The sequence below is a fragment of the Mastigoproctus giganteus genome, chromosome 11 (genome assembly GCF_048544385.1).
Source record: "Mastigoproctus giganteus isolate SK-2022 chromosome 11, ASM4854438v1, whole genome shotgun sequence".
Taxonomy (NCBI): Eukaryota; Metazoa; Arthropoda; class Arachnida; order Uropygi; family Thelyphonidae; genus Mastigoproctus; species Mastigoproctus giganteus.
The window spans coordinates 58512879-58526918 of record NC_143585.1 but is presented as its reverse complement, the minus strand read 5'-3'; the positions used below and the strand labels follow the sequence as shown (position 1 = coordinate 58526918).

At 36.2% G+C, this 14040-nt stretch overlaps 1 protein-coding gene across 2 annotated transcripts in view; it reads right to left on the bottom strand.

Annotated features, from left to right (window-relative positions):
* The window catches only part of LOC150078032 (putative phosphorylase b kinase regulatory subunit alpha), a 608767-nt gene that overhangs the window by 508783 nt on the left and 85944 nt on the right, over positions 1-14040 (bottom strand). For both annotated transcript variants that reach the window (XM_090384728.1, XM_090384727.1), the window contains exon 5: positions 11527-11609. In XM_090384728.1, the coding sequence (XP_090240854.1) occupies positions 11527-11609 (83 nt within the window). The remainder of the gene's footprint in view (positions 1-11526; positions 11610-14040) is intronic.

Below are 14040 nucleotides of genomic sequence, written 5' to 3'. Positions count from 1 at the left end.
ATTTAATAAATATTTGCTGCAATGAATCTTGATTACAAGCTAAATGAGATAAAAACAGCCCCCAAAAAAACTCTTGTTGCTTTAGAAAAATGATTTTTACAGGGTCTGCCAAATCTGGTGTATCAATGGGTTTTTTTTTTTTTTTTTGGTTTTTTCCCCCCAAATTTAAATAGTGAAAAGTGAATTTCTATCATGGAGGGGTGGATAATCAATCAACATTTTCCATATGTAGTATTTAAAAACAATTCCTCTATTAACAAATTCTCTTCAGTATGCCCAAAGAGCATACCGAAAAGAATTTTGCTCCCATAAACATATTAGTATTAGCATTACCAAAGGCACATGATGCAAGAAAGCAAGTTTATATAGCATCAGCCAAAAAAAAAAAAAAAAAAAACCCTTATTTCACCCATCCACTCGGTCCAAATGTTTGTCAACTTCTGCCTTGAATCTATTTAAGCTATCAACTTCTACACCGACAGATGGAAGTTTGTTCCAGCAATCAACCACCCACTGGCTAAAGGCAAACTTCCACACATCTATCCTATAACCATCTTTCCTCGATTTGAATTTATGCCCTCTCAGGTGATTATTTTGAGCAAGAGGAAGAATCCCATCCGCATTGAATGGTTTGAGCATGCTCAAACCATTCAAGGCTTTATACACCTCAATCACATCACCTCGCAGGTGCCTAGTCTCCAGACACTGTAATTTGCAAAACTTAAGCCTTTCTTCGTAAGAGCAACCCTTTATTCCATTCACTAATCTTTTTGCCCTTCTCTGTACTCATTTCAACAGCTCTACATCCTTCTTAAAATGAAGCCTCTAGACCTGTATACAGCACTCAAGGTGTGGCCTGACCATTGTCTTATACAAGAGGATAATCACCTCCTTATCCCTGCTAGAAAAATTCCTGTATATCATTGACAAGACACCATGAGCTACTCTTGCAGACTGTCTGCACTGCTCAGAAAATTTCATTTCTGCCTGCACAATTACCGGCAGGTCCTTTTCATTCTCTACCACTGTCAGTGTGGTGCCACAGAGTTGATACATTACTCTGGGATTATTGCTTCCCAAATGTAGTACTTTACATTTGACAATGTTAAACTTCACTTGCCAACCCTCAGCCTATCTGCTCAACTTTTCTAGATCCTGTTGCAACAGTGTACTGTCATTAGTGTCATTAACAATCCTGCCAACCTTCGTATCATCTGCAAACTTGGACATTAAGCCTAATATACCATCATCAATATCATTTATAAATACAGAAAACAATAATGGACCCAACACTGAACCCTGAGGGACTCCACTAATAACATTAGTCCACAAAGAGCAGTGTCCATTAATTACCACTCTGTCTTCTTCCATTCAACCATTCCCTTATCCATAACAGCAATTTGCCTCCAATGCCACACTGCTCCAATTTGTGCAGCAGTCTTCCATGTGCAACAGTATCAAAGGCCTTTCTAAGATCCAAATATATGATATCAAAGTTATTCTTTGCATCCAGTTCCTTTGTGACTACATCATAGTATCCAATCAAATTAGTCAGACAAGACTTCCCCTTAACAAACCCATGCTGTGTCCGAGCTATAACTGAAGTCTCGTCTAGATGATCCTGCAATGCTTCTTTAGCCAGTGCCTACATTAATATCTGTTGGTATATGGAAAGATTTGAATAAAGTAGAAAAGTCAGTAACAGGCAACAAACAGAAATCAGATTTGCAAAAATAGAGGGCAATAGTGAACTTATGTACCTATTTTGAACAGCCTGAAAAAAAATCAATCAGAACATTGAATTTCTGAAACATTTCTGAGGTGAATTGAAGGGCCAATGTGCAATCCCTATAAAGTACAGCTTGTACAAGAAATCTGTTCAAATGACAAGGTTTACTCAGTTGTTAATAACAACAAGTCTGAAGGAATCATTCAGTTGTGATGGTTAGATTTCAAAACTGATAATGTCTGATACCGCGCATTTTCACTTAAGTGGTTTCCAGAACAAACTAGGTTCTGGAAACCACTAAAGTAACTGTTATCCATGGGTTACAGTTGATCCACAAGATGTGCAACAGAGAAAGCTGCACCCACAAAGTGGGGCTGTGTGGTGTGGAATTATGCAGAGCAGAGAAGTAAACCATCTAATTAGAAGGTGATCATAGTAAGAAGACAGGTATATATGCAGCAATCCAGTGTAATGCATCAGAGCTACCAGCAAAAACAAGCCCTAAATGCTCTGAATATTCTTATATAGAATTAATAAAATTAATCATAGGAGCTCTAAAATCGCTATCTAATATCTAAAATTTGCAGCAGGAGCCACAAGAGCTACAATACCGATCAAGATATTAATATTCATAAATGGAAAAAAAAAAAAAAAAAAAACCCCTTCCCACTCATCTATCCTGTAAACATCCTTCCTCCTAATTTGGATTTATACAACCCGCACATTGTGTGTGTGTGTGTGTGTGTGTGTGTGTGTGTGTGTGTGTGTGTGTGTGTGTGTGTGTGTGTGTGTGTGTGTTTTCCAAACAAAGGAAAGATCCCATCAGCAATTCACTTACTCAATCCATTCAAAGCCTTAAACATCTCAAACGGACTTCCTTGCAGGTGTTTATTCTCCAGAAGTCACAATTTGCAAAACTGAAGCCATTCTTGCAAGAGCACCCTACATTTCACCACTAATCTTATTGCACTTATCTGCCCCTCATCCAACGCATCCTAACTAAAGAAGAATGTACTGAAGATGTGGCCTAATCATTGCCTTATACAACAGAATACACTCCTAATCACTATTGACAAAATTCATTTATAGAATTGACAAAATTCATTTATAGAATTGACAAAATTCATTTATAGAATTGACAAAATTCATTTATAGAATCGACAAAATTCCATGAGCTGTCTGCACTGCTCAGCTTGTATCTCACAACACAATTACCTGCAGTCTTTTTCATTCCCACTATCATTAATGTGGTAGTACACAGTTGGTACATTAATCTGGAATTACTACTACCCATTTGCAGTACCTTGTATTTGTCAATGTTTGTAGTGGCATTTGCTGATTACTGTCATTAACCTCCCTGTCAACCTTCGTATAATCAGCAAATTAGATATTAAGCCTAATATCCCTTCATCAATATAATTAATAAATATTGAAAACAAAGGACCCAACACTGATCCCTGGAGAACTCCAATTTGTAGAGCAGGCTTATGAACAACAGTATCAAAAGATTTCCTGAAATCCAAGCATATGATATCAAAATTATTTTTTGCATCCCGTTTCTTTGTTACTGCATCATAGTATCCAATAAGATTAGTCAGACAAGATTGTCACTTAACAAATCCATGTTGCAACTAAGTATAACTGCATTCAGGCAATTATACTGCATTCTACCCTGGTTGAGAAGTCGACTGAACAGGTCTGTAACACGTCACCCTTTGATCCTCTTTGTAGATAAGAGAAGCATTAGCACATCTCCAATTCATAGGTCCGCCTCTTTAATCCAAGGATGCTCTCATAATTATTGCTAAGGGTTTGCTCTTATCCCTTGTGCTATCTCCCTTAATATAACTGGATAGATTCCATCCACCTCAGGTGCCTTTTTTACATTAACTTCAATAATTTCTCTTCAACTTTCCTTTCAGTTATCACAAAATCATTCTGCTCTCTGTCAGAATTTAATACACTTCTGGCATGTTCATGCAACCTGAGCAGGTTCATAATCAGTTAAACTGTTACTATCAAGTGGACCAATATGATTAATCCCCTTCCTCTGAATGTGTACATAGTCAAATAAGTCTTTGCTGTTTTTCTTAGCATCCTTTGCCAAAGACTTCTCATAATCTGCCTCAGATTATGAAATTATGTTGGTGCATGGCACGCACCAACAATAATCACCTGATCTGGCCTAGTGAATGACTGAGCACTCACGCTCATGTATTTGCTCTCCCAGTCATCTGATCATGTACAGCATATTTAGTATGATTTTTTCCATTTCTAATGATTTATGTCATGATTGCATTTCTGTAGGTACTTGTTGAATTTCAAAATGTAAGAGCAATGAAGCTCAGTTTTTCCTACTTTAAGTACTCTTGCTTAAATATAAGATCAATATCATACCTTTATTGTAGGAAATCTTAACCCGGCGCTCACATCAAACTAATCCGATTAATGTAATATAAAATCTTTAAGTATTAAAATCTATAAAACCGCAAACATATCCCTATTGAAGTATTGTTGAATTATATGATATTATATGAAAAACTAAACTTGTCTTCAATTCACATGGTCTGCCAGCTGCCACCAAGGAAGAGCCAAGCGTAGCCGATGCACATCAACTTACCCCAAACTAAACCCATTAGCATTGATAGATCAGAAAGAGAAGACAATTGTCAAACTGTGTTAAAACTATATTAAATTAAAACTGTATTAAAATATTCTAAGGTTGAACTTCTTAATACATGACCAGGTATTTCAGTCGCAAACCGTGCTCACAAGAAGTAACGAGTTAAAAAACAATATCCACTCTCTTATATTTTAAAATAGGCGCATCGCAACAAGATTATTACCATTAACCAATGTGAATCATGCTATTCACACATGCGCATGAAGGTCCACGAGTCTGAAATACTATATGGTCTCAGTACATTTATAGAACAATTTCATTTCATTTCAAGTGACTCAGCTATTATCAGTTTTATGTATTCTTTCTGTGAATTAATTACATTAGCTTTGTTAAACAGAAAAATGTGGTTCTCCTGAATGGTGTGAAAGGAAAGTTCAGATGCACCTGTCCTTTTCGCCCTCACAGATGCCTTGTGTTGTTGTAAACGCATCGAAAGATAATTTTGGGTAGAACCGATATAAAAGGAGTTGCACTCCCCAAAAGCAACGTTATAGACGATACTGGTTTGCTCCATGTTAGAGACAGAGGTTGGTTTCCTTGCCCTCAATATTGTCTGAAGTTTGCTTATCGGTTGTGCAACTAATTTTAATTCTGTATTTTTAAAAATGTTAATAAACTGCTCATACTATTGTTGTACATAAGGAACTTTAATAAAATATTTGTGTGTGGTGATTTTAATCACTGGAACCGATACGAATTTTAGTTTTGCCTATTGCTGAATGTTCCTAATTATACCCAGTGTATATCCCCTGTTTAAAAATCTTGTTGTAAATTCCCTGAGTTCTTCATTAAGGGTTTCTTGTGTAGAACTTATCTATACGCATTGTGAAATTGGTTGAAAATGATATTCATTTTCAACCAATTGGGTAGCTCAACAATGTAAAAATTTTCCTGTATTAGTAGGTTTCCGATATATTTTAAAGTGTATGTTATCATTAACCCTTCTTAACGTAAAGTTAAGAAAGTTTATCAAGTTCTCACTTGATTTTTCTTATTCCAAAGTGAATTTAAATGTTGTGTGTATATCATTAAAAGAACTCTAAGGTTATTTACGTTGTTTTCATGTGAAATAACAAGGATATTATCTAAATACCTACCATAAAATGTTAACCTGGGAATATACAGATTTAAGTGTAACTGTTCAATAGTATTGAGATAAATTTCAGCTACTAAACCACTCAGACAAAGCCCCATGGGAAGGCAAAAAAATTTTCTGTAAATATCCGATTAAATTTTTCTATAAATGTACAGAAATATCATATACTATTTTGGACTCGTGAACCTTCACGCGCATGTATGAATAGCATGATTCACATTAGTTAACGGTAATAATCTTGTCGCAATGTGCCTATTTTAAAATATAAGAGAGTGGATATTGTTTTTTAACTCGTTACTTCTATATTTTTATACAGTTTTAATTTAATATAGTTTTAACACAGTTTAACAATTGCCTTCTCTTTCTGGTCTATCAATGCTAATGGGTTTAGTTTGGGGTAAGTTGATGTGCATTGGCTGCGCTTGGCTCTTCTTTGGTGGTAGCTGGCAGACTATGTGAATTGAAGACAAGTTTAGTTTTTTATATAATATATAATTCAACACTCCTTCAATAGGGACATGTTCACGGTTTTAAAGATTTTAATACTTAAAGATTTTATATTACATTAATTGGATTACTTTGATGTGAGCGTCGGGTCAAGATTTCCTACAATAAAGGTACAATATCAATCTTATATTTAAACAAGAGTACTTGCTGAAGAAGGAGTTCGTTACTCTGAAAGCTACTTGTCATATTAAAACTTATTAAATTTAGTTAGTTACTGCTTCCACTGGCTCTGGTGTATTCTCTTCTTCTAAACCATGGAAACCAGTGACACAGGCCCATTCTCTTTCATATATATATATAGGCCTTGACACTGAAATCCTTGGAAATTAGGTTGCAGGGCCTGCCAGAGTACTTAAATAATCTACTGGGTGCCTGACCTGCTTCCTCATGGCAAAGTGTGGGCGACGGTGGGTCCCTATAGGGGACCAATGGCTAAATGGTAGAGAAACAACTGAACACAACAAACCACTCACCACATACTTTTAAATTTCTGGCCTCCACAGAGTTCTGTGTCGCAAACTGACTATACAGCGTGGAGTTGTTGGGGAACCCCTGGTGCCGTCAGACAATTAACATACCATGACAAGGTTTTACCTCAGGTGCCACAAACACTAGCACCGGCCCCGTTATTAATTAATAGATACATTTTCACATCTCCAGTCCAGGGGAAATCCCCACAGCCTGGAGAGGTGCAATTGTATCTCTAATTCACAAAGGGGAATCAAAGGGTGACACAAGTAATTACAGACCTGTTAGTTGGACTTCTGTATCATGGAAAATAATGGGGTCACTGGTTAAAGAAGCATTGCAGGATCATTTAGACAAGACTGTAGCAATAATTCAGACACAGAAAGGGTTTGTCAAGGGGAAGTACTGTTTGACCAATTTGATTGGATACTATGATGTGTTAGCCGACCGGGCTAGCCGAGTGGGTAAAGTACCTGCCCGGCAACCCAAAGGTCGCGGGTTCGATTCCCGCCTCGGGCTTGGATCAAAGTACTGCAAAAACCTTGGGAGGTGCAATATGGCCACAGAAGCCGATGCGCCAACAACTACCAAATCAAAAAAAAAAAAAAAAAAAAACTATGATGTGGTCACAAAGGAACTGGATGCAAAAAATAATTCTCATATCATATTCATGGATTTCGGGAAAGCTTTTGATACTGTTGCATATGGAAGACTACTGTACAAATTGGAGCAGTATAGCATTAAGGGCAAGTTGCTACAATGGATAAAAGGTTTGTTATTTGTTATTTGGTTTTTAGGAGCATTAGCAACTAAGGCATATTGCTCCGGGATATGCGGTGGTCATTCCCTGACCTTTCCGCATCCTCCGTATTTGGTGGTGATGGGCTCGAACCCTAGTCTAATCAAGAAGCGTGTGCTATGCACTGCTGCTCCTTCCCACCTGGCTACGGAGGCGCCTATGGATAAAAGGATGGTTGAGTGGGAGAAGACAGAGAGTGGTGGTCAATGAGTACTGCTCTACATGGATTAATGTTATTAGTGGTGTCCCTCAGGGTTCAGTGTTAGGCCATTGTTGTTTTGTATATTTATCAATGATATTGATGAAGGTATATCAAGCTTAATGTCCAAGTTTGCAGATGATACAAAGGTTGGCATGATTTTAATAACAGTAATGACAGTATGCTGCTGCAACAGGATCTGGAAAAGTTAGGTAGATGGGCTGAGAAGTGGCAACTGAAGTTTAACATTGACAGATGCAAAGTACTGCATATGGGTAGCAGCAACCTCAGAGAAATGTACCAACTATGTGATGTTACACTCAGGGTAGTGGAGAATGAAAGAGACCTTCGGATAATTGTGCTGTCAGATATGAAGTTTTCTGAGTCATGGGGTCTTGTCAGTAATATACAGGAATTTTGCGAGCAGGGATAAGGAAGTGATTATCCCCTTGTATAAAGCAATGGTCAGGCCACACCTTGAGTACTGTATACAGGTCTGTAATTCTCATTTTAGGAAGGAGGTAGAGTTGCTAGAACGAGTACAGAAAAGGGCAACAAGACTGGTGAAGGGAACAAAGGGTGCTCTTATGAAGAAAGGCTTAAGTTCTGTAAATTGCAGCTTCTGGAGACTAGGCACCTGCGAGGTGATCTGATTGAGGTGTATAAGGCCTTGAATGGATTGAGCTGGCTTAATGCTGATGGGATTCTTCCTCTTGCTCAGATTACAAACCTGAAGGGGCATAGATTCAAACTGAGGAAAGACAGTTGTAGAATAGATATGCGGAAGTTTGCATTTAGCCAGTGTGTAGTTAATTGCTGGAACAAACTTCCATCTGTTGTGGATTTTTTTTTTTTGGCTGATGCTGTATAAGCTTGCTTTCTTGCATCATGTGCCTCTACTAATGCTAATAATTATGAGATAATTTTGATTATTAAAATCTCTTGGTTACTAATCGTTTAATTATGAATATCATTTGATTATGCCCATCACTAGTTATTAGTGGAGTCCCTCGGGATTCAGTACTGTGTCCCTAACTGTTTTTATATTTATTAAAATTACTGATGAAAGCATATCAAGTTTATTTTCTAAGTTTATAGATTAAAGAATGTTAGCACAGTGGTTAATCACAGGAATCAAGGCATACTTTGGTTTGGGAAATGGCAGTTAACCTTTTTTCGACTTCCTGTCCGATATCATGTGTTGGACATTACGGAATGTTTCCCAGCTATGCTGTTGCAATTATTGTACTACCATCTATTTACATTTTATATATAAACAATCTGAAAAGCTAATCCATGTTTAGTGATGTTTATATTCAATTATTAAGTGCATTCAGTGTTGTTTTTCTCAGTCCTCTTTTAGTCAGATATTTATAAAATTTCTTTTCCCACCATATTGTCATATATTTATACTTCATATAAACAATGTACAAAACTAAATCAATGTTTATATTCAGTAGTTAATGGCAGGTGGTGTTTTTTATTTTTTTTCCTGTCTATCTGAAGTCCAATGTTAACCGGCACAAATGTCTGTGTTTCTGATAATAAAATCTGTTTTCCTGCTGTAGTGTCATACGTTTATACTTAACATAAATGATCTGAAAAACTAAGTGGATGTTTATATTCAATCGTTAACAGCAGGCAGCCAGGGCCGGATTTCCCATTAGGCACTGTGCCTAGGGCCTACAAAGGAAGGGTTAAAAAAAAAAAACAAAAAAAACCAGTCCACTCTTTTCACTGTGACTAACGAAAAATAAGCTGAGAAAACATGTACACAATCGACTCTAGGAGCTTCAATTCAATCCGCACATGCTATCCAGCGACTGTTCTCAAAACTAGAAGAAGTGATGGTCACTCAGTCAGTTGAGGTGGTTTATTATTTATATAGTTGAAACTCGAGACACATTAATTGATGTGATTCTCAGTCAAAGTGTTAAAATAGAAGAAACATTTTACCCCCCCCCTCTTTTTAGCACATTTGGAAAAGTGCCTAGGGCCTACGAACGCCAAATCCCAACCCTGCAGCAGTTTACTTTTTTTGTCAGTGTAAAAGTCACACAGTAACTAATACTCTTTGTTAGAGTGAAGTATTTAGACATGACATCAAGATCTAACAAAGGGCCTTCCTGATGGAAAATTGAGAAATTGCTAGACCTTCTTGAAGAAAGTGAGGGGAGGAAATAAGGAAATTCATACAAATAAGATAGTTTCTGACTATTCCATATGGTATGACTGGGTTTATGTTTCACTAAATGAACTAAAGGAGTTTTTCAGAGTTATTATCAACATGGGACTAAATGAAAAAAAATCAATATAAAGAAATATTGGTCTGAAGAACGGAATTAAATTCCGTTCTGAAGAATTTAATTTAATTTAATTTAAATTTAACTGAATTAAATTTAAAGAAAAATTTAATTCCTTCTGAAGAAGGAATTAAATTTTTTATTAAATGTATTTAGCTGACAGAGATTTCTGCTGATATTTTGGATGTTGCATCTCTGCTCTCCCAAAAAAAAAAAAAAAGACAAACAAGGAATACAGTGGGGGTCTAAAGTAGAAAAATTTGTCAATTAAAAGGATGGAAAGCTCTGTGAATATATTCTTCCAGCAAGAAATATTGCATTAGAGCTTTTAAACTGTTTTGTCATGCTGTTTTATATATTAATATAAACCCAAAAATAAATAATTTTTCAACATTACATATCAACTAGTCATTTGTTTGAATGATTGAGCTGGACTGCAAGGACACAGTGAAAATAATGCTGGACTGCAAAGAGTTAAAATTTAACAGTGATAAATGCAGGGTACTGCATATGGGTAGCAGCAGACCCACAAAAGCATACCAACTGGGTGGTCCTACACTCAAGGTTGTGCAGCAGAATGAAAAAAACATGGATAATTTTACAATCTGACATGACGTTCTCTAAGCAATGCAGATGATCTGTTAGGACAGTTCATGGAATTCTGTCAATGATATGCATGAATTTTGTCAGAAGAGGTGAGCAGGTGGTTATTCTGTTACATAAGCCAATGGTTATGCCATATCTGGTGTACTGTATTCAGGTCTGGAGGCCACATTTTAAAAGAACATGGATCTGTTGGAATTAATACAGAGAAGAGCAAGAAAGTTAGCCAGGAACAGAAGGTTCCTATTATCAAGAAACACTGCAGTTCTGCAAATTGCAATGCTTGGACACTAGGCACCTGCAAAGAAGTGTAATTAGCATTAGCAGAGGCATATGATGCAAGAAAGCAAGCTTATACAGAATCAGCCACAAAAAAAAAAAAAAAACCCCTTCTCATTTCATCCATCCAGTTCTTCCTTGAATTTATTTAAGCTATTGACTTCCATAACAGACAGAAGTTTGTTCCAGCAATCAACCACCCGCTGGATAAGGCAAATTTCCACACATCTATTCTGCAACTGTCTTTCCTCAATTTGAATTTATGCCCGCTTGGGTGCATAATCTGAGCAAAAGGAAGAATCCTATCAGCGTAGACCTTGCTCAAACCATTCAAGGTCTTATACACCTCAATCAGATCATGTCAGATTTTCGGAAAACTTCTCTAGGGGAACAGAAACAGATTTAGGAACAGGCAGAGTAACCAAATAACTACAGGCAGCCTGAGGCAACTGTCTGTATTTTTGAATAGCTTAATAGGATAGACAGATGTTTTTGTGATGTCCACATTTCTCAGGATGACCAAGAACATAAACCTAGATCTAGTACTGGCACAAATGTGTAAGGGTGTTAAGCAAGTTAGTATTTTTCAGGTAGACATTAGTAAACTAAAATTGCATTAATGAAAGCAGCAGCATATGCTTCATCTAGATTCTACAACTGATATATGGCATTTCCTCATCATTACTGTTATGATTATAAATATAAATAAATGATATGAGATTAGATTTTTTTCTTATTCATCTCACCATTGTGTATAAATTAAAGTATGTATCACCTAAAAGGGATATTATAAATGATTTTAAGTGTTCTTATAAACATTAAATTATAAAATAAACATTAAATTATCTTGAGAAACTTACTGGAATACAATATGATGACTCAATATAAAAGACCAAATTCTGAACAAAGGCAACTTCATCCAAGTTAAAGACAATCTGAAGACCTATAAAGATCATTTTCTCAAATGTTAAAAATAAATTTAGAAAAAAAAAAAAAAAAAAAATTTCATTAAGATATTAAAACTTAGCACATCACTTTCAAAGTATGTAAAAAATAAGTCATACAGTATATCCCCATTAATTCACAATAGATTACTTGAAATCAGCATAATTTAAAGTTGCTACCATTCCCCAACCAATAATATAGGATTTTATATTAATTTTATTATGGATTATTCAAATTAATTTGAAGACTGTATTGAAAATACTGCCAAAACCCTACAGGTAAACACTATTATAACAAAACTGAATGGTGTTATAATGAAATTTTGCTAGCTATACCATTTAAGGCACCTTGAGGAAGTGAACAGAAATTTTTATTTGTAAATTAAAATTTTGTAAAAAAAAAAAAAAAAAAAACCCTGATCACTAATGATTTCCCAACATGTAGGTGCAGTGTATCTTCAAGTCACTACATGCGCACACTTGATTTGGAATAAAATGTTAATAAATGTGTTTTAGAGAAAAAAAATTGTTTTACACTGAAAGATTTTTTAAAAAAAAAAGCTATTCTTAAGGCAGTCATAATAGAATCATTTATAATTTTGCATTAATAACAAAGAGTATTGCCAAAAAAAAAAAAAAAGAATTAACTAGTCTTCTGTAGATCCTGTCTACCAATTTATCAAATTGATTCTTAATTCGAACAACTCGCCTCCACAACACCACATGAAAGTTTTCTTCAACAATCAGTTATTCACTGAAAGCAATTTTTTAATGGCTATCTGGAAACCATTCTTTTTCAATTTAAATTTGTCACCTCATGTAGTCTAAAAGAGTAAGGATAGCATCGGTAATTTGTTTACTCAATCCATGCAAAGCTTTAAACACTTCAATTGCATCTCGTTGCAGGTGTCTAGTTTCCAAACACTGCAATTTGCAGCACTAAAGTCTTTCCTGATTGGCAAAAGAACCCATGTGTCCTCACTAGCCCTGTTGCTTTCTCTGCACTAATTCCAATAGCTCCACATTGTTCTTAAAATGAAGCTTCCAGCCCTGTATGCATTACACAAGATGCAGCTTAGCCATTGCTTTATAGAATGGAATAAAAATTTCCTCAGCTGACAAAATTCATGCATATCATTGACAGAACCACATAACCCCTATCCTAAAAGACTATTTGCACTGCTGAGAACTTCACGTCAGAGTTTGTAAAATTATCCATAGATTTTTTAAACATTGTGCACAACTTTGAGTATAGTACCACCCAATTAGAATTGTAGAGGCAAGAAAGCAAGCTTACACAGCATCAGACAAAAAAAAAAAAAAAAAAATAATATCCAATTTCAAACATCCATCACTCTAAATCTTTGTCCAGTTCTTCCTTGAATTTATTTAAGCTATCAACTTCCACAATGACAGTTGTTGTTATTTGGTTTTTAGGAGCATTAGCAACTAAGGCCATATTGCTCCGGGAATATGCAGCGGTCATTCCCTGACCTTTCCGCATCCTCCGTATTTGGTGGTGATGGGCTCGAACCCCAGTCTAATCAAGAAGCGTGTGTAACGCACTGCTGCTCCTTCCCACCTGGCTACGCTACGGAGGCGTCTTACAATGACAGCTCGAAGCACAAATTTCTGCACATCTATTCTACAACTGTCTTTCCTCAATTTGAATCTATGCCCACCTCAGGTTCTTAGTCTGAGCAAGAGGAAGAATCCCATCAGCATTGAGCCTGCTCAACCCATTCAAGGTGTTATTCACCTCAATCAGATCAACTCATAGGTGCATTGTCTCCAGACACAGCAAATTGCACAACTGAAGTCTTTCTCGGTAAGGATGCCCCCTTTGTTCCCCTCACTAATCTTGTTGCCCTTCTCTGTACTCTTTCTAGCAACTCTACATCCTTCCGAAAATGTGGCCTCTAGATCTGTATGCAGTACACAAGGCATAATAACCTTTTCCCCCCACTAGCAAAATTTCTGTTTTCTCTCAGTTTTCTGAATTAAGAAAACTGAGATTTAAGAATGTTAACAGGAAACAAGAAATGATAAATGTTAAACTTTAACTGCTACTTTTAGCAAACCTGCATAATTTTTTCTAGGTCTTTTTTGTAGAAGTATGCCCTGATTCCTGTCATTAACCACTCTGCTAACCTTTGTATCATTGGCGCCTCCGTAGCCAAGTGGGCAGGAACAACTGCGTAGCACACGCTCCTTGATTAGACCGGGGTTTGAGCCCGTGACCACCAAATACCGAGGATGTGGAAAGGTCAGGGAATGACCACTGCATATCCCCTATCCCTATCCCTGGAGCAATATGGCTTTAGTTGCTAATGCTCCTAAAAACGAAACAACAACAACCACCTTTATATCATTTGTAAACCTAGAAAATAAACTTAAAATGCCTTCATCAATATAACAAATAAATACTGA